At 32.8% G+C, this 19,270-nt stretch overlaps 2 protein-coding genes across 4 annotated transcripts in view; one reads left to right on the forward strand and one right to left on the reverse strand.

Annotated features, from left to right (window-relative positions):
- Positions 1-434: 434 nt before the first annotated feature.
- LOC110026832 overlaps positions 435-19,270 on the reverse strand; it is a 35,396-nt gene continuing 16,560 nt past the window's right edge. Inside the window, exons 5-6 of one of the 3 annotated variants that reach the window (XM_020727998.1) lie at positions 8,869-8,982; positions 435-641 (exon numbers count right to left, since the gene is read on the reverse strand). In XM_020727998.1, the coding sequence (XP_020583657.1) occupies positions 635-641; positions 8,869-8,982 (121 nt within the window). In that variant the 3' untranslated portion in view covers positions 435-634. Of the gene's footprint in view, positions 642-6,671; positions 6,748-8,693; positions 8,983-19,270 lie in introns of those variants that run through there. The other 2 variants (XM_020727997.1, XM_020727996.1) reach the window with 2 other exon arrangements.
- LOC110026831 (protein trichome birefringence-like 37) lies at positions 993-7,025 on the forward strand. Its single transcript, XM_020727995.1, has 5 exons — positions 993-1,489; positions 1,580-1,751; positions 4,691-4,869; positions 5,182-5,340; positions 6,452-7,025. The coding sequence occupies exons 1-5, from the start codon at positions 1,203-1,205 to the stop codon at positions 6,744-6,746; spliced, it is 1,092 nt and encodes a 363-aa protein (XP_020583654.1). The 5' UTR covers positions 993-1,202; the 3' UTR covers positions 6,747-7,025.

Below are 19,270 nucleotides of genomic sequence, written 5' to 3' on the forward strand. Positions count from 1 at the left end.
GTTAAAATTATCCCTTAAAACGATAGAATAAAAGCTAAAATTAAAAAAGAGCTTTTTGAAAACTTGACTCTCCAATAAAATAAAATATTCTATTAGTTCCATGCTCTACTAAGTAGAGACATACATTACTTGGTTATAACTTAAAAATCAAATAGAACCAATTTTCTTGAGAATTGTGGTTTTGGATAAAGCGAAAAATGACTAAATAACATTGAATTAAAAGTTAAAACCCATTTCTCAATTTACATTTTTTGTTGACTTCTAACATTTCAAACTTCCATAAATGTAACTAACTATTTTTCAAATTATGCATTGTTAATTATGCTTATTGTTTATTAATTATGCAACAAAAAGTATATAATGTATAATTACAAATATTTTACACAATTAATATCTAAATTTATCCAAATTGAACTAAAATAACCAAACCAAATTGTTGTTCGTCTTGACTTCTTTCTGTACATTATTTGGTCCGTTTGATCCAAATTTTAAGACATCCAAAATTAATTGATTTGTAACAGCCTTTACCTACAAAAGAACCTTCTTTTTCTTCAATAAAAGAGAGCACTTTTGTTGAGCTTTTGAGCCATGACATGCACACTTGGAAAGATAAATCAACTCCTCTCCCAAAGTTTTAAGCCCTAAAAAGAATCATTTGATGTCAGGTTCTCCTTCAGAAACTGATGCAGAATTGAAGCTTAATACTAACTGGATGAGAAAGTATTATCACATACATTCATACATTCAAACCACTCAGTTCCAAATATATATATGAAATATTTTATTTGCATAAATGTAAAAATGTAAAATTTAAGTGTTAGACATGTAAACTCATAGGAACTAAGTGATATGCATGTAAATGCCCAGCCTTTTTTATTATTGTCTCAATCATTACTAGATAAAAAAAGAAACAAACTCACTAAAAGCCAAGTACATTGAAAATGAACCCATGTCTTTTTTTCTCTCTCTTCTAGGCAAGTCTCCTTCTCACTCTACTTTACACACGTGAACCTCTCACCCCTTTTGGATAGTATTCGTCCCATTAGCCCAACTTGCAGCCACAACTTTATCCTCACAAAATAAACTACAGCCTCATTGAGCACAAACTTAACACAACTTTCTTCTTCTCCTCCATATAGACTGCAAAAGCAAATTAGTCTCCACCATTACAACATCCTCCCCTTCCCTAATCTCTCACAACAATGCAAGACAACCCCAATCTATCTCTAACCAAGCTCTTCATTCTCCTATCTTCTCTTCTTACCTGCCATAGTGTTCAATCTCAGACTTCTCCTCTCAGGACAACACAAGCCAGCAGCTCGAGCTGCGATTTCTACCATGGGAGCTGGATCTATGACGACTCCTACCCCGTCTACGACTCGGCGAACTGCCCGTTTATAGACCCCGAGTTCGACTGCCAGAAGTATGGCCGCCCTGATAAGCTCTACCTCAAGTATCGGTGGCGGCCAATTACTTGCGAGCTTCCAAGGTTAAGAGTTTTTATAATTGTGTGTCCTACTGTTTTTTTAATGATGGAAGGAATATGGTCATGAAGAAAGAAGTGTTTTTTTATTTGAAGGTTTGATGGGAAGGATTTGTTGATGAGATGGAGAGGGAAGAAGATGATGTTTGTGGGGGATTCAATAAGTTATAACCAGTGGCAGTCATTGCTGTGCATGCTGCATGCTGCCGTGCCGGGCTCCAAGATCTACGCTGACAAAAAGGATCCCCTATCTACGGTCACGTTTCAGGTATGGCTAATTTTGATGGATCTTTCGACAAACAACTCTCTGATTTCTGGGTTTATTTTATTTCATGGCAGAAACCAACTCTCAACATGATTTGACTTTTTAAATTGGTTTTGTTAGGAAGAATTACATGCATACCATTCGATTTCTCTGTATTTATGTATCTAGCCTCTAAACTCTAATTTTTTACATAATACCATCTTGCCTACGTATCAAAAGATGGAGGTACTTTCGATGTGATATGAAAGATTTAGGTTGTAGAAATGTAAACAAAGAAATTTTGGTGTTGTATATGTATAAATGCCCTTATTTTTTAAGATTATCGCACTATTATTATTTAAAAAAAAAAACTTCCAGAATGGTTTTGTTTTACAGCACAAAATCACAAGGTAAGAAAATGGTAAATTTGAGGGAATAGGAGATGAGCAGTTAAGGGATAAGCAATTCCCGTGATCTGGCAAAGGCCCCATATGCTTCCACCTTACAAAAGCAATCACCTACCTAATGGTGTGCCAGCTTATATTCAGCTCAATAAATGATTCCTTCTCAATAAGGATCTAAATTTAAGCTGGACCTCTCTGCATTCAATGGCCTTTAAACTGACTAATTTAAAAAAGGGAAATTTTGCATATACACCACACCATTTTTATGGACCTACATATATAATATCTAAATTTACATATTAAACACAAGTTAAAAAGTTAATAATAGTGGTATGTTCAATGTAATATTGAACATACGAGTGGTATTCGTCTAAATATGAAAGTTTCCGTGTTAGGTATGTAGATAGATAGATACTGGCGCATGTAAGTAAATGCTCCTTTAAAGAAATAATTGAGGGATTTACATACGACTAAAAATTAAATCAATGAAATATTTAACACCCAAACTTTACCATTTACACAAGATAGCAGTACGTTGACTTCAGTTAAAAGACTTGCCAACCTGTTATAAGTCTCATCAAACGTCACTGGAAGAGAAATTCATGATAAAATATTGGTGGGATGGGCAACAACGGAATCAGTGACATGTGAAGAACGAATAAACGAGAGAGTCATAATGAAACTTTGCCAAATGGGATCAATTGCAAGTGAAAGACGAAGGGGAAGAGGATTCACAGGACAAGTCGCAACAAGAATTCATTGATTAAGAGACATGCATGAAAATTCAACACACAATCAAGTAATTAAAGTGATAGGTAGAGAGACCATAAATTTCTACATGAAAAATCATATAAAGAGGAAAAAACCACTGGGTATAACCCAGTTGAAATAATCCACCATGTAATAATGAGTACACACACTCTTTTCCTAAGTTAGGTAAGATGTTATCACAAATTTTATGTACATTGGTACATAGAAATAACGGTCGTAATGGGTTGTAAAGGCCGTAGTCGATTGTTGTGGAGGCAACAGTCCATCATGAATGTTATAAACGATGGTTGTAGTGTCATCTTGTTTGTCATAGAGGCCGTAGTTGAAATTTATGTTAGTAATTGGCCATGTGGAGGGCCGACAGACCATTGAGGAAGCTGCTTGAGTCACTTTGTTAGGGGTATGTGAAGGATGAAGAAACTAGATGGCGATGGAACTAGCAGCTTGGTGACGAGATTGAATGGAGGGTTTTATTTTTATTCTTACTTACATTTTAGAGTGTCATACTTTATAAATAGTGAAGCTTGGGTTTTAAAATATATTACCGATAAGATTTTGAATGTTCTATATGTAAATCACCAAAAATAAGTCCCAAGGATTTCAGTACTAAATTTTAAAAATGATTAAAAATCTCTCCCTTTTCTCAACTTTTTTTTTATTAGTTTACCTTCTCTAATTACTAATTCTTTCTATCCCTGTATTACAATTGCTAAAATTGAAATAGCATTCTCCTTCATATTAAATGAACTATTTGGACTAGAATACGAATCAAACTTGGTTCATGCTCAATCAAAAACACAAGCTCAAACTTAAACTGACTCGAATTTAACTCAGCTCATTCACACCCTTACTACTCATGTTCAAAAAGAAAGAAAATCCAAGTAACAGATATTCCTCTTCTTTCCTCCTGATGCTTTCTTATTTATTTGTCGGCCTCTATAATCAATATCCTACCAAATAAACATTAGAAGAAACTCATAAAAAGAATAACTTATTTAATACGCCTCAATGATTGATTAAAATCCTCCCCAATCATTATGATGCACTGAAAAATTAGCCAATCCCAACCATAACATCATTATTATGTTCACAAGAAATTCTACTACTAACCTTAAATTAAAAAAAATATGGAATATCAGCTCCAGCTGTAAACCTAACATCTATCAATCTAATCATTCAAATAACACCTACATTAGTTACTTTTAAATAAAATCTATCAACTATAAAGACATTTAATAAAATAAGCCCCCATTTCAGACAGATTTATAATTAAGAGAAAAATAATGCAACAATCACGAATTGACCTGCTCCCCCTATCCTTTCGCTGTATTCTTTTTTGTCCATACACTTCAAGAGCTTCTAAGTAATGAATAACCCCCCCAAGCACATGGCCACCTCATGCAACTATTGCAAAAGGCCACGCAATCCATACAACGCATAGGTGATTGGGAGATTGAAGCAAGTGGTAATACTAAATCAAAGAAGGGAACTTTAAATATCTAATACCTAACATTTGATATTTACACTTATAGCATTTTGGTTTCATGAACCTATGAATGAAAAAATACATCGCTTTAAAAAATTAACAAAATGATATTTTATGATGCAATGCTAAAATTTTGAGAGTATTATGAATGGAAATATAGAAGTTCAGGTGTTAGATATGTAAATACATAAGAAATGTGTGGTATTTATGTAAATGCCCAATAAAACAATTAAAGCAAAAAAATAACCCATCAACTGCTACTGCTAGTTGGGCGCTAATGGCCCCATGAATTTCATCTGTAGGACTACAATGTGTCGGTGATGTATTACCGAACACCGTATCTAGTTGATGTCATCACAGAATCCATCGGCCACATCCTCAAACTCGACTCGATATCGAGCGGCAACATATGGCTCGGTGCAGACCTGCTCATCTTCAACACATGGCACTGGTGGATCCACAATGGAGCAGCTAGCCAAGGGTAATCATGCTGCTGCCACAGTTCTTTCTAGGGTTTCCCTATGAGTAAACTGTCAAAATAGTCCTATGAATATTTATGTGGGGGCAATTTTAGTCCCACTGTATATAAAAGTGTAAAATTAATCCTCAAACTCGTTCAATGGGGTTTAAAATAGTCCTCTGTGTTAAAAAATTCAGGGACTAAATTGACACTTTTATAGAATCTAGGACTAAAATGTACCCCAAAAAAAAGTAGGGGGGCCATTTTGACACTTTTCTCTTCCATGCGCTTCTGATAAATCGAAGCTAATGACTGACTGATTGTGTTCTACAGTTGGGATTACATCCAGTATGGGGACAAGATTTTGAGGGATATGGACAGACTTGAAGCCTTTGCCAAGGGGCTAACTACATGGGCGAGGTGGGTGGATTCCAGCGTTGATGCCAACACTAAAAGGGTCTTCTACCAGGGTATCTCTCCAACGCATTACCAGTAAGTGGTGTTTGTAGCATTATTTTATTAAACTAGAACGTTGGAACGAGTGCCAGTACTATGAGGTATAATTCTGGGGCTTTTAAATGATAAATGCAAAAATAAATAAATAAATAAATAAATAAAACTTCAAAAAAAAAAATCCCGACTAAACATAATCCATGAGCATGCAGCCCACCTTGACCTGGTGGTTAATAGCTTTGGCTTCTAACCTACAGCCCTCAGGTTCGAAGCCGTGCACATGTGTTGTATGAGTTTGCAATGACGTTCGTTCAACCCAAAAAAAACTAAAAAGATTTACATACATACCACTCCAGTCCTATGTATTTAAATATCCAACACCCAAACTTCAAATTTTTCATACATGCCAACTTATCTAGGCATGAAAAGGTGTATTTCACTTTTTAAAATTATATTTATGATATTTTTGATGCGATATAAAAGATTTGAGTTGTATTAATATAGAAAAGTAAAGTTATAAGTGTTAGATATGTAAATACATAGGAATTGAAAGTTTTACATGCATACACTCAATTCTCAATTATTTACATATCTAACACCTAAATTTCAATTTTTGCAAATATGGAACCTTACCTAAGCATGAAAAGGTGTATTTAACCTTATAAAAGTTAAAATAGTGGTATTTTTTATGGGAAATGAAATTTTTGGGTGGTATAACTGCAAAAAGTAAAGTTTAGGTGTTAGATATGTAAATACATAAGAATTGAGTGGTGTGTATGTGAATGTCCCTTTTTTGAAATCATGAAATATATTTATTAAATAAAGAAAATAAAAAAATTAATCTGGTTTCAGCCCCTTGAACAAGTAATCTATGAGTCTCTTCTAGCACCCTAAGCAAGTATTTTTGTTCTATCAATCTGTATTAATGTTGTATTAATATCAGAATAGGATAATATCAAGCAAACCACAGATCAAATGCGTAAGAATTTTTTGAGCTATGCTAATCGGAAACTCTCTAAATCTCATGACAAATAAAACCCTCACTTTAACCCAAATTACACAGCTCTAAAATACATTTTGGTTTGAGTAACATTTTGAAAAGAGCAAACAAATATATTTGGTTACCTGCTAAAACTCTATGAGAAATCAGAGGTTGGGATTGGGGAGAACCTGGAGTCAAGGATTGTGGAAGGCAAACACAACCAGTAATCGGATCGACGTACCTTGGGGGTTCTCTACCTGAAGAAGGAGTGGTAACAAACGTGTTGAGTACCATGAGCAAGCCGGTCCATCTGCTCGATATCACTCTGCTATCACAGCTAAGAAAAGATGCTCACCCATCGGCATACAGCGGAGGCCACCCGGGAATGGACTGCAGCCATTGGTGTATTGCAGGGCTTCCGGATACGTGGAATAGGTTACTGTATGCAGCTCTAATATCATGACCTAAAGAGAATTATAAATTTAAGAAAGATTCATGGAAGAAGTATAGAAGATGATGAAGAAAAAATATGTTGCTCTTGTTCTGGTTGTTTATTTGCTTGATATTTTAAATCATGTATTTTTGCTTTAGTGGTCAGATCTTCTGTCCTAGAAGATTCCTGGGATTGGAAAGCCAATGACTTCTAAAGCCATTGTATTCAGAATAATGTTATGTCCAAAGGAGGTGGAGTAAATTGTGCACTTTATTCAAAAAGTCTCAAATAAAAGCTTTGTTATTTTAAAACAATTCTGTTTATTTATTTTACGTACAAAGAGAAATTTAAAAACATACCATGCCATTCTTATGTATTATATATCTAACACCCAAAGTTTAATATTTACATTTATAATATATTGGTATCATAAACCTTTGCATGAAAAAGTATATTTCACTTTTAAAAAGGTATTGATGTTGTTATGTGATGTTAAGGATTTGAGTGGTACGCATGTAAATATGATTGTTTAGGTTTTAGACATGTAAATATATAAGAATTGTGTGGTATGCATGTAAATGCCTCAAGTATAAAATACTTCTTTGGAAGGGCAGTCGATGAACATTAAAGGTTGCAAACTGCAGACTGCAGACTGCAGAGATGCAGCATGTAAGCCGGCAGCAGAGATCCCTCTTTCTCTTTAGAAGTGTATAAACCTAACATAATTTTTCTTAGAGTTTTGTCATTAACCGCTGGTTAATGCAACCTAAATTTACATTCTAAAGATTAATTACGACTGGAAATTAAAGCATGTTGACTGTGGTTAAGAAGCTTCCCTTTGAATGGATACGCTGCTTCAGAACAGTCTGCTATAGCTCCTTTATAAATCACATCCCTCAGATTTACTAGAACAGGTAAAACATTAACACCAGCACGTAAATCACTGTTTTTCCTAACTGTTAATTTTTTCGTTAGGTGCAGCAATTTTACCATTTTTTTTCTTTGATTTTAAGGTAAAATAAATAAATAACCCTTCCTCGAATGTTTCCTTTATTATGGACTAAGGGTCCTGATTAAAATTCCTGGAAATAAATCACAACTACGAAAAGTTGACTTCGGAGATGAACCCTATATCCCTCGCACTTTCTCCCTCACTTTCGCTCCCTCTCTCCCTCCCTGCCTCCCTTACTCTCTATCACTCTCCCACAAATGTTTCCTTTATAATGAACTAAAGGTCCTGATTCAAATTCCTGCAAATAAATCACAACTATGAGAAGTTGAATTCAGAGATGAACCCTATAATAACCTACGAGCAAAAGTCTAAAATAATCCTCCGACTATCAACAAGTAACTAATTTAGTTTCAAATTTTTAAAGTGCTCCACTTTAGTCCCAAACTATTAAAAATTGATCTAAATTAGTCCCTAGATCAAATTTTGTGATTAAAGATAATACTAACCATTAACTTAGAGGGTAATTTGGAAAAAGAATTTGAAATGAAATTTTATTTTTTCATTACTCTATTTTGACATGTGATAAAGTATTTCTTTATTATATAATAAAGTTTAATAGTCTAGGGTGAAAGTGAACCAATTTAAAACTCTGGGGGACTAAACTCTTCACTTGCTGATAGTTGGAGGACTATTTTGAACTAATGGTAAATACCCAAGATTAGCAGCAGGATCATGCAAGGGGTACACCATATTCATTAGGTGCCGTCTCACCTAATTAGAAGATTTTACAGCGTAATTCTTCTCTCTTAAAGTAAAATAAACGGTTCTACCCTGCGCATTTGACAGAAGATAATTACACATCCTGCTGGGTTTTATATTACAAAAATATGCAAACAATGGCCACACTACAGGAAAATTTGAGGGACATAAACAAAAGCCCGTGATTAAAACTTTAATTACACGCGGTGATATTGTTTAACTTAGTAAAGAATATGTACAGAAGACAGTTATCTCCTTTGTCAACATGAAGAATAAGTTCACGGTAAACCAACAGTTTTAAAAGAAGAATTCAGCCATTATGTAAGGAATGTATAGGAGGAAAGAGAACATACTTGTCCCTTCATTGACTTCTTAGGATAACAACAGAAGGGAGATGAATAAAAAAAAAAGATTATAATCACTTATCAATAACCAACATACACTGCAGCATTGACTATGTAGCAGTCATCATTTTTGTCACCCATTGCTTCCAAGAAAACACCACTCGAGCATATCATTCCCCCATCAACGACTTCAATGTTAACAATTTGACCACTGCAGAGAGAGAATTAGGGTTACATTAAATTAGTCACAAAAGTTGTGGCAAGCAGAAAGACTAACTTCTTAGAACTAGGGCTGTCAAAAAAGTTTATCATTCACGAACAACTCCTGTTCGGCTTGCATCATAGCTCGTGTTCTATTCGTTCAATAAACAACATTCTTGAATATGAATATGAATATGAATAATGTTTTTGAGCTCGATTTATAAACGAATCAAATAAAAACAAACATTTGCTTATTCGTGCTTTGCTTGTTTTAGCCTTGAATTCAAAAAGTAACTAAAAATAAGTATTTATTATAATATTCATTTATATTATTTTTGTGTTTCTTTTAAGAATATTTAAAATTATTATTTTTAAAACATTCAAGCTAAATTCAAGCCGAAGTCGAGCTAAAACGAACAAATGTTCAAATCGAGCTAAACACGAACATATTATTTAAACCATTTTGAGCTAGAGCCGATTTCTAATGATTATTATTTTTTTTTGGAGTAGAACAAAAACAAGCATTGGGTTGACTTGTGCTCAGCTCATTTACACCCCTAATTAGAAATTACCAATGGGAACAAGTCACATTGCAGACTATGGAAAATTATACTAAACCAAGAAAGATTCAATGCAACATGCTTTAACAGTTTAAGGTTTCCAGTGCAACTTGCAAGATGCTATGAATACAAATCATGCAAAATAAATAAAGGATTCACAAATAAAACACCATGAATTGCATACAAATTTGCATTCTTAAGGCATAAACTTGAAAGTATGCAAAATCCAAAAATGAAAAAATAATAAAACAATAAATTAATCCAAAGAAATTTACACCAAAAAAAAAAAAAAACCAACAAACGTGTAACTTACAACTTCACTTAATCCAAAATCATAAAGTTTGCAACACAAACAAAGTTCAAAAGAAACTATATTAAAGAAAGAAAACACGAAAGTGAAGAAAATTCAAAAACCCTTGCACTAGAAAAAGGAATTATCATCCAAGCAAGCACTCACAAGATTGAAAGTTAAAAAGCAAAAAAATACTATAAAAGACTTAATAAAACTACAAGCCTTGGCTATCTATTTATAGATTTCTCATCTGAGTTAGTAGATATGATTAGCAAAGAATCGGCTCAATTTGATTCTTGAGATTAGATATAGGATAACGTGAACAACAACTTTGAAACCGCAAATCAAAAGTTAAATAGCATGAAATCATGCTTAGTTCATGCATGAAAGGCCAGGGAAATTAGCGTGAAGTACAAAATAGCAAATAGAAAGCTTGAACCGTAGCATTTAAACTTTGAATCAGCTATGGACCGAACTAGCCAGAGTCAATGCCAAACCATACAAAACAATCTGGCATTAGAGAATCAAATTAATAAAGAACGCATCCTAAAATTCTTTTTTTCGTAGCAATTCATCATAGCATGTCCGAATAATGAAATGGGAACTGTAAAATATTAAATAACATACTTACCAAACAATGAAACTAAACTAAACTTCTTAAATCATTTATTTGTTTAGCATTTCTGTCAAATATAAACACCCAAATAAACATCAAATTCTACATGACTTCAAAAAATTTGACTGAGATAATTTTTGAATTTGGTATTCATTAAGTAAATAGGGCATTCTACTTTGTTCTTCTAATAAAGTAATCCATGAGCCATCACAAACAAACTCATCATGTCAGTGCAAAAAAAATTCTAAAATCACCCATCAATACTGAACACCATCCTCTAACCACTAACATCTTAACTCCATTCATATTATTCGCCTTTTCAACATAAAATCGCTTATCACCTTCTTTGATGCCCTCAAGGTTTTTCCCTTTTTCTGTTTACACTTGATAATTTATTATTTTTTCTGATATATTAAACTCTTTAGCCTTCCTATGTAAAGTCAAATCCTTAACTTTACGCTATTCCCTTTTCTAATTCCATGGCAATTGGGTCCAATCATAGAAACTCAATTGTAAGTGGTGTCTTAACCAAGCTTTGCATGCATATGACCAAAATTAAGTTAAAGCCAAACTTAGTCATGTCCCATCATCATCAATTTTAAACCATACTGAGTCACTTTTAAGAAACAATGTGACAATAGCAAGCACCAATTCGAGCTTCATTTTTAGAATTTTTGGCATAAATACTAAGATTGGTTTCCAATTAAAAATCGAATTTGCAGACCATTCTCATCTAGGCTTTAGTTTGTATTCAAAATATTTTAATGTAACACCTTACATGAAAATTAGAAAAACAAGCTACCATGCACGAACATCATACTCTACCAATTTCTATCACTAAACCTAGGGGGTGTTTGGTACAATACCTATAATAGGATTTAGCCATGGATTTAATTTAGATCCAGCCAAACACCAAAAAAATGAAAAGTAAATCCAATGCTCCGTTAAATCGAATATTATCGTGTTCCGTCGTTTTTTTTCTCGTCTTCTGTCACCTGTCCGACGTAAATCCAGATTTAGTAAATCTGATCGCGAGACCTCCTCTGGTCATTTAATTAATCTGAATTTATCGGATTACATAAATCCCATTTAAGGTAAATTGAAACTGTAGCCAAAAGCCACCCTAGTTTATCATGCTTAATGATTTAATGTTCATAATACAGCTAAAATAATTTAATGAATATAAAACACATAAAAAGTAATTAAAATTTATGAAATAACAATTGACAATGCGAAAAAAAAAAAAGTTTTAATATGTGTAATCTCAAAAATATTTTAAATTGAAACCACAAGATAATACAATGATCAAATAAATTAAATCAATATAGAGCAAATCTGAATAAAATCAGAAACCCTAACAAGGCCAATAACAAAGTATTTAAAAGAAAAAAAATTAAAGGAAATAAGTCATTGTAGACTAGAAAATTCAGGCCTTATATTAATACAAGGAGATATTTTTTCCTCGAAAAATTATCTCTTGCATTTGTGCAGCACTAGAAGGAATCCAACATCTAAATGGTACACAGGATCATAAGAGAAAATTCAAGAATTTTATTAAATAAAAAAACTAACATTATGGATGCCTCAAATAATACATTTAAAGACTTATCAACAAAGCACAAAAGGTTTTGCAGCATAAAATGATAAAGAAAAAAATGCAAAATTCTCTGGATTGAACAATGGGATGAAGTGGTCACAAAATTCAAAATATGATAGGGATAAATTAAAAATGAGAAAAGTGTCAAAATAGTCCAATGATACTTTGTAAGGGGTCATTTCAGACCATAGTCTATAAAGTACAATTTAGTCCCAAGACTTTAATATGTGCCGAAATCGTATCATGTGGAGATTATTTCAGACCAATTTAAAGATTATGGATATTAATTTTACATTTTTATAGGCTCTAAAACTAAAATGACTGTGTAAATAGTTAAGCAACAATTTCGACACTTTACCAAATTAAAAATCATGCAATAAAAAGGCTTCACCACTCAAATGGTGAGGAAAATGAAAATAGTTTGTGATGCACGTGGAAAATAAACTCCCTAGAAACAACACCACCTAAAACAATGCATCAAAACAAAAAAGCGCCACTTCAAATAATGATAACTAAAGACAAGATTGTCCCCGACAGACCTTTAACTTGTATATGGGATGCAAGACTTGGGAAATAGTTAGTGTCCCTAAAAATGGCTTCAATAAAGGTGAAATTTTGTTTCCAGTGAGAATTTGTATTTTATTTTAATCACACTTGACCCAAGCCATCCATATTCTAAGCAAATCCATATAATTCAATAGCAAAAGTAAGGGGACATCCCTTTCTTACAGTCACTCATCATAGGCATGCACAAAATAACTTAATTAAAAAATAATAATATAAAACAATATATAACTATAAAAATAAACTTGACAAAGTTTGCTTTGATGTTTTCACTGGGCAAAAACATGTAGACATCCAAAAAATTTGCCCAGCTTAGGTAAATTTGACTCTGACAAAATAAATTTGATATTCATTAAGCAAATTAGGGTGTAAGCATTATGCTTCCTACAAAGTGAACCACTGAGTCATCCCAGGAAGGCTCGTTGCATCAACACATAAGAGATTATTGGAGTTTGCAAAGAATAGTAGATACAATTATATCATCATAGACAGCCTTAAGAACTACTTATGTAAATTTCTCTAACAAATTATTAAAAGCGATTTCATAGCGTTAAGAACTTTTTTTTCTTTTTTTTCTGCTTTTTTTTTTCCCTTTTACAAGAACTTATCAACCGTCTCATGTAATAAGTTAATTGGACAAAAAGCTAAATTAATCCAATATTTTCTAGGAATTTATAACATGTAGGCAGTAATTCTAATGCACTGCAAAATTTGAAAATGTTATGCTTGATTTCATTTCTTAAAAACTCTTTAGGAAGTCATTCTAAATTCAAAAACATCATTAGTTTATCTCCTAGCTTAAAATCCATGCACATCCTGCAAATTTATAAATTTCATAGATACTAATAATTATGCATATCTTAAGTGAATGATTGTGCACATGAAATAGGCCTAAGCTCGATAGAAATCTCAACAAAATCTATATGTTCAATAAAATGAAACCCTATGGTGATCTCAAATAGACTAATGACCAAAAAAGTGTATGCAAACTTAAAAGGCAATATCCAATCCCAACTAAATGCATCATCTTTTATCGAACAACACAATGATATCACTCAAAATCCTATAGCACATTGGTTTGTACATTAAAAGCAATTGAAAATTTAAATGTTCTCATTTCATTCCAAAACTTTTTCTAAGAATACTTCATGAATTTTGCATCCCCATCAAAATTAGTTATCTCAGGTAGATGGAAATTGAATAACCTCAATTAAGTACAGTTTAATAATATGAGATAAACTAGCAATTTATGGCAGTGTATACAATGAAAATTTACCCAAAAAAAAATGATATCACACACTATAAATAAATCAAGCTTTCTTAGAATTTGTGATGACTTGACACAATATCCATAGTAATATCCTCTTATGACTTAAATGAATAGGACTAGGACTAGAAGTATTCAAAAGTATGTTGTTTTTATTTGGCTTAGTAGTTTTGCAATTCCCAAACTTTAAAATAATGTATGCCATAACTTTTAAGCTAGTTGAGTTATCAATATTCAGTCATTGCTATGATTTTATACTTAAAATGCCTAACAACACTCCCATCGTCTAATTACAAACTCAAAAAGTTCCTTAAAATAAATCAGGAATCCAAACACGAGTACCTTTAAGTAAATAGTCATATTTACACACAAAATCTTAGTTAAGCATAAACAAATAATTATTTATATCTAGATATATCTAAAAAACTCCTTACAAGTGACATTCCTCTTTTATGTGCTTAAAATCCATCACAATGATCGACATTATATGTGAAATAACAACTCTAATTCAAAATATTACTAGGTTTATTCTCAAATCATAGATAATGTTCAAGAACAAAATGAATTCCTAACCAACCGATTTAACAAGCATTTATCCCAACTTCTTTTGCAAACTCAAATATTTTAAAGCTTGATGCTCATATTAGAGGACAAAAGCTTTAGGTAGCAGATAATGCCTAAAAGTATTGAAGAGATTATACAATAACATAGAACTCATTGTCATAATTTGAATATTGATATTTAACATCACCACTTACCTCTCTAAGAGGTAATAGAATATCATTTCTAATTTAACACCTCTTCAATATTCATAGCATACGCTTCACAACTAATTTCGAATGCTTTCTTAAAATTAGAAAACTTAAGAAGAAACGCATTTGCAACTATCATTAATCTCAATAAAAATCCGATCAAAGTATTTAGTCAATTTAAAATCTCATTTCTTAAGGCAGTCGGTGATCATAGACATGACTATGATAAGTTTCTCAATAAATCATCTATTATAAGTAATCAAATTCGAAAAATTTTAAATATCATGAAATTAGTTTGTTCTGGCCACTTATTAATTGCTTTAAAATCATTAGAATCTATAAAAAATCCATCACGAGACATAACAAATTCTAATTGAAAAAAAATAAAAAATCACAAAGTATAATATAAAATAACAATTTTCTAATTAAAATATAATTTCTCATCTCACAAAAACTCAAATACTTACCAACACCAAATGATGATCTCGTTTCTTGCAAAAAATTAAAATGTCATCACAGAAAATAATAAATTGTCAAATAAATTGATTCAAGCAGTAATTCATAATCCACATGGAGGTATTAGATGCAATGACTAAAACCCATAAGAATCACAAACTACACATATAATCTTCTTTTTTATTGTCTAAAAATAGGTTTCCACTTATCATTTCTCTTTCTCGTTGAAGAGAGCCACTTCTCAAGTCAATCTTAGAAAAGATTAAATCATCATTCATCATATCAAGCATATCATCCAATCAAGGTATAGAAAATCACTTGATGGTTTTATTGATGCCAACTTCCATTCTTCTTAAGTGTAATAAAGTTAATACAAAGCAAATGCTGATATTTTCTCTAATAAAACCCCTTTTTAGGCAAATTGTTAACTTGTCTTTCAAGCTCAACATGTTTAATGACTAGTCCAATAATGAGACAAATTAAACTATTATGATCCATGAACCAGGTTAATGGCATATTGTATACCCCTAGGTGCTGGAAATTCATTAGTAAGCTCACAAGGATAACTGAAAATGAGTGAAAAATTATTTAACATCCTTAGATAAAGTCATAATATCAAGCCAGATATCGAACATTTCAATGGTAACTGAGGCATAGATAACATCTTCCTTACCTACTTTCTTTCAGAAATGCATGTTGTTTCTGAATATGCTAAAAAAAAAATCATCTTATTATGAACCTTCTATTCTTTTATAAACTCAGATTAACTGTTAATTTATAAGTTTCAAAACAATCTTTGACAGAACAGTTTCTTTTTTTTTTTCAATTAGACTCAATCGCAGGTGTATCAATATCGCAATGAATAAACTTATAACCATTGACATATGCAAGTTTCTACTAGGCCAATTATTAATGAAATGACCAATTTGGTAAAAAATTATAAGCCTAGATCAATATGCAAATGATTTCAATTTAGTGTCCTTAATAACTGTGATGTTACGCACTTGAATGTGACAGGTGCAACAGTCTAAATTTGGTGGCTTTACAAAATCATGTGCACTCCCAGAATATGTCTCGACATGTCAAGACATGAAAATTTAAGATTTGCTCAAATTTTAATGCAAGCAAGAAAAATAAGCTCAAAGAGATTAAATAAGATGCAGTGTCAATCCTCTCTAAAAATGATATCACAAACCATAACTAAATTTAAAGAGTAGTTTTAAGACATTCAATAATTTCATACTGTAACAATGGTTCCTTAATTTAGTTCGTGAATTTAAACAGTGCTTTAATCATTTGCTTTACAGAGTTATACACTTATACTTGACGAGCGAACAATCACGATAAGACAAAAATACATAATTTCCAAAAGCTTTTTCATTTCAACCAAAGTAATAGTAGGTTCTCTTCCCAGCCTAGCCTTTGTTTCTCATGCTCATCTACTACATTTTGGCTTGCCTAGTAAATTTTAATTATACAAATCCCAACAGTTACTCATTAAATCTAATTTTCACCCAAAGTCTATCCAAATTCATTAGGCAATAAAAAAAAGCCTAGGATTAATTCTACCATCAAAAGTAAACACTAACTTTAGCCTTTTAGTTATGTCATTATCTGCATCAAAAAGACTTCTATAAACTTCATGATTAAACACACTATAATCTCCATCATGATTATTTTTTTAGCTTCTACAAGTATTAATATTCAGTTGAATAGGTTCATTATTATAGGTAAAATCTACTTCAGGTTAACAATGCAAAACCTCATTTAGCAAATTTTTTTTTTATGATTATATAATAGATTAATGTTATCACACATTTAATTTTGCTATTTAAAAAATTAGTTGTTTCAGCAATTTGGTCTAAATCTCTTTTTTTTTTTTTCATAGTATGTTAAATTAACCCGAAACTTAGCCTCACTTCTGTGCAAAATTAGTACAAGAGCCTTAAGGGTCGAAAATTTATAATGCAAGTAAAATGGTGCAATAAATGCAGATGACACAGAAGTAAATAAGATTCACAAAATAAAAACCACTAATTCAATAAAAAATTGTTTTCCTTGGGTATAAACCCAAAATAAATGAAATCAAACATTTTCCTTGGGATAAACCCAAAATACATGAAATAAAATATCATATGATAATGCCACGATTGAAAAGTTTGGAGAATCAACAAGAAATTCAAACCAAAGAAAAATAACAAGCAATTAAATTTGTACACAATAATTGAAATCCCAGTTGTAGTAATTTGAACAAAATTAGAACTCTCGCAAACTAATTACATAAGTAATTAAAAGAAAAAAGATAAAAAAATGTAGTCAAAAAAGGAGAAAGTACAGGATTTACATCAATACAAGAAGATAAATTGCCTAAATATTGTTTATCGCACTTGCATTGCACTAAAATAAATCTGTCATCTGATAGGCTCATATAATGAAAGAGAAAACTTCTAAATTTTACTGAATAAAAAATTTTCTTTATACATGCCATAGATAAAGCATAGCCTGCATGGTTTCCCACTTCAAGATACTAAAGCCAAAAATTCAAACTTCTTTGAAGGATGTCATTGGCTAGGGTCCAAAAAGGCCAAACCGGTAATCATGCTATGACGAGATTGTAGTGCATGATTAAAAAAGAAATATGAAATGTCGCAAGTTCGTGCATTTGTTATCCACTTGAAACAATGCATTCTAAAATGGTGCAGCAAAATTGAGTAGCATCACTTAAAAGAGCAGCAATAACTGAAGTCGAGCTTGACCTAAATACAACTTGACTTGCACAACATGGAATGCATAACTCGATAGAAGTTGGCATCGTTGAAGATAGCTTGGAAAAAAGAGAAATTTTGTTTCTAACAAACTGTATTTTCTAGGGATAACACTTGATGTGAGCCCTTTACATTATGATCTTAGCAGGAAAATTCAATAATTAAATTAAAGTATATATGATGTATGACGCAGGGACCCCTTAGGTGGCGGTGGTTGGTGATAGTGGAAGTGGTGGTGGTGAGGGTAAGACGGGGCTGAACCAGTTGTACCCAGCCCAACCGGTTAAGCCAAGAGAAGAGAAAGGTCAGCTGACCCATATGGCGTGTTAGGGTTTCCACCCAAGAGGAGAGGCCTCCCACTCCTAGTATCCATTGTATATATATATATATATATATATATATATATATATATACAATGGATAGTAGGAGTGGGAGGCCTCTCCTCTCGTCAGCTACGGTTGAGAGCTCTGTTAGGGCTTCCAATGGCGATTTCGGTCGCAATCGATTCTACCACTAGAAGAAGAAATCTCGCATCGTTGACCCTCGCTCCGGCGTCTGCATCTACATCGACATCGACGTTCGCACTACCTGTCGCGGCTCACGTCGCGATATCACCACTACTCGCGTCGCCGTCTTCCACGCCTCTGACGCTCGCAGCTGTCGTTTGCGCCCGATTCTTCTGTTTCGGCGTTGCTTCTACTTCTGCATACGACAGCTTCTCTGCCTGCCTTTCAGCACCCTCGCAGCAGTTTAACGCCGACAACCTCTGATGACGTTTCCTTCTTCTTTGGTAGAGCCAGACAAAGTCCCCTTTGCTCGCGTGGTGGGTAACCTCAGGAGGAGTCCGCAGTGGTATTCCCCTCAAGTTATAAGAAATGTCGTGAGAATACAGATGATTGTCCTTTTATTAAGAAGGGAAGTAGAAGAAAAGAAGCAATCTTTTCTCTGAATCAGAAATTTCTACCTGACAATAAAATTCAAGTTTGCTCTTATTGACAAATTTCAGTCGGGACACTCTCCTATGGATGTGATCAGAAAGGATGATCATATACTAGTAGACAAGTGGAAAGTGAGACTCATGGATGAGAGACATGTGTTGATCCAACTAACAGTGGTTGAAGTCTACACCAGAATTTTTTCTAAGAAATATCTTAATATTGAAGACAAATCAATGACGTTACTCAAGTGGTCTCCTAATTTTGACCCAAAGCATGAAACTCCCATTATACCGGTATGATTTAGTTTATCTTGTCTCAAGCTGCATTTTTTTCACCATCAGGTTCTCTACTCTATTGGGGTCATCCTTGGGGATCCTTTGAAACTAGATCTGCCTACTTTCGACCTAACCAGACCCTCGGTGGCCAGAATACTTGTGGAAAGGGATATTACTTTACCTGATGTTACTGAAGTCTGGCGGGGCACAACCCAT

This window comes from Phalaenopsis equestris, unplaced genomic scaffold (assembly GCF_001263595.1).
Source record: "Phalaenopsis equestris unplaced genomic scaffold, ASM126359v1 Scaffold000402, whole genome shotgun sequence".
NCBI lineage: Eukaryota > Viridiplantae > Streptophyta > Magnoliopsida > Asparagales > Orchidaceae > Phalaenopsis > Phalaenopsis equestris.

Excerpts from the sequence above, each read along its gene's own strand:
- LOC110026831 (XM_020727995.1), top strand. The coding sequence starts at position 1,203 with ATGCAAGACAACCCCAATCTATCTCTAACCAAGCTCTTCATTCTCCTA. Across the intron at positions 1,752-4,690 it reads TATCTACGGTCACGTTTCAG|GACTACAATGTGTCGGTGAT; the intron begins GTATGGCTAATT and ends TTTCATCTGTAG. Across the intron at positions 5,341-6,451 it reads ATCTCTCCAACGCATTACCA|AGGTTGGGATTGGGGAGAAC; the intron begins GTAAGTGGTGTT and ends ATGAGAAATCAG.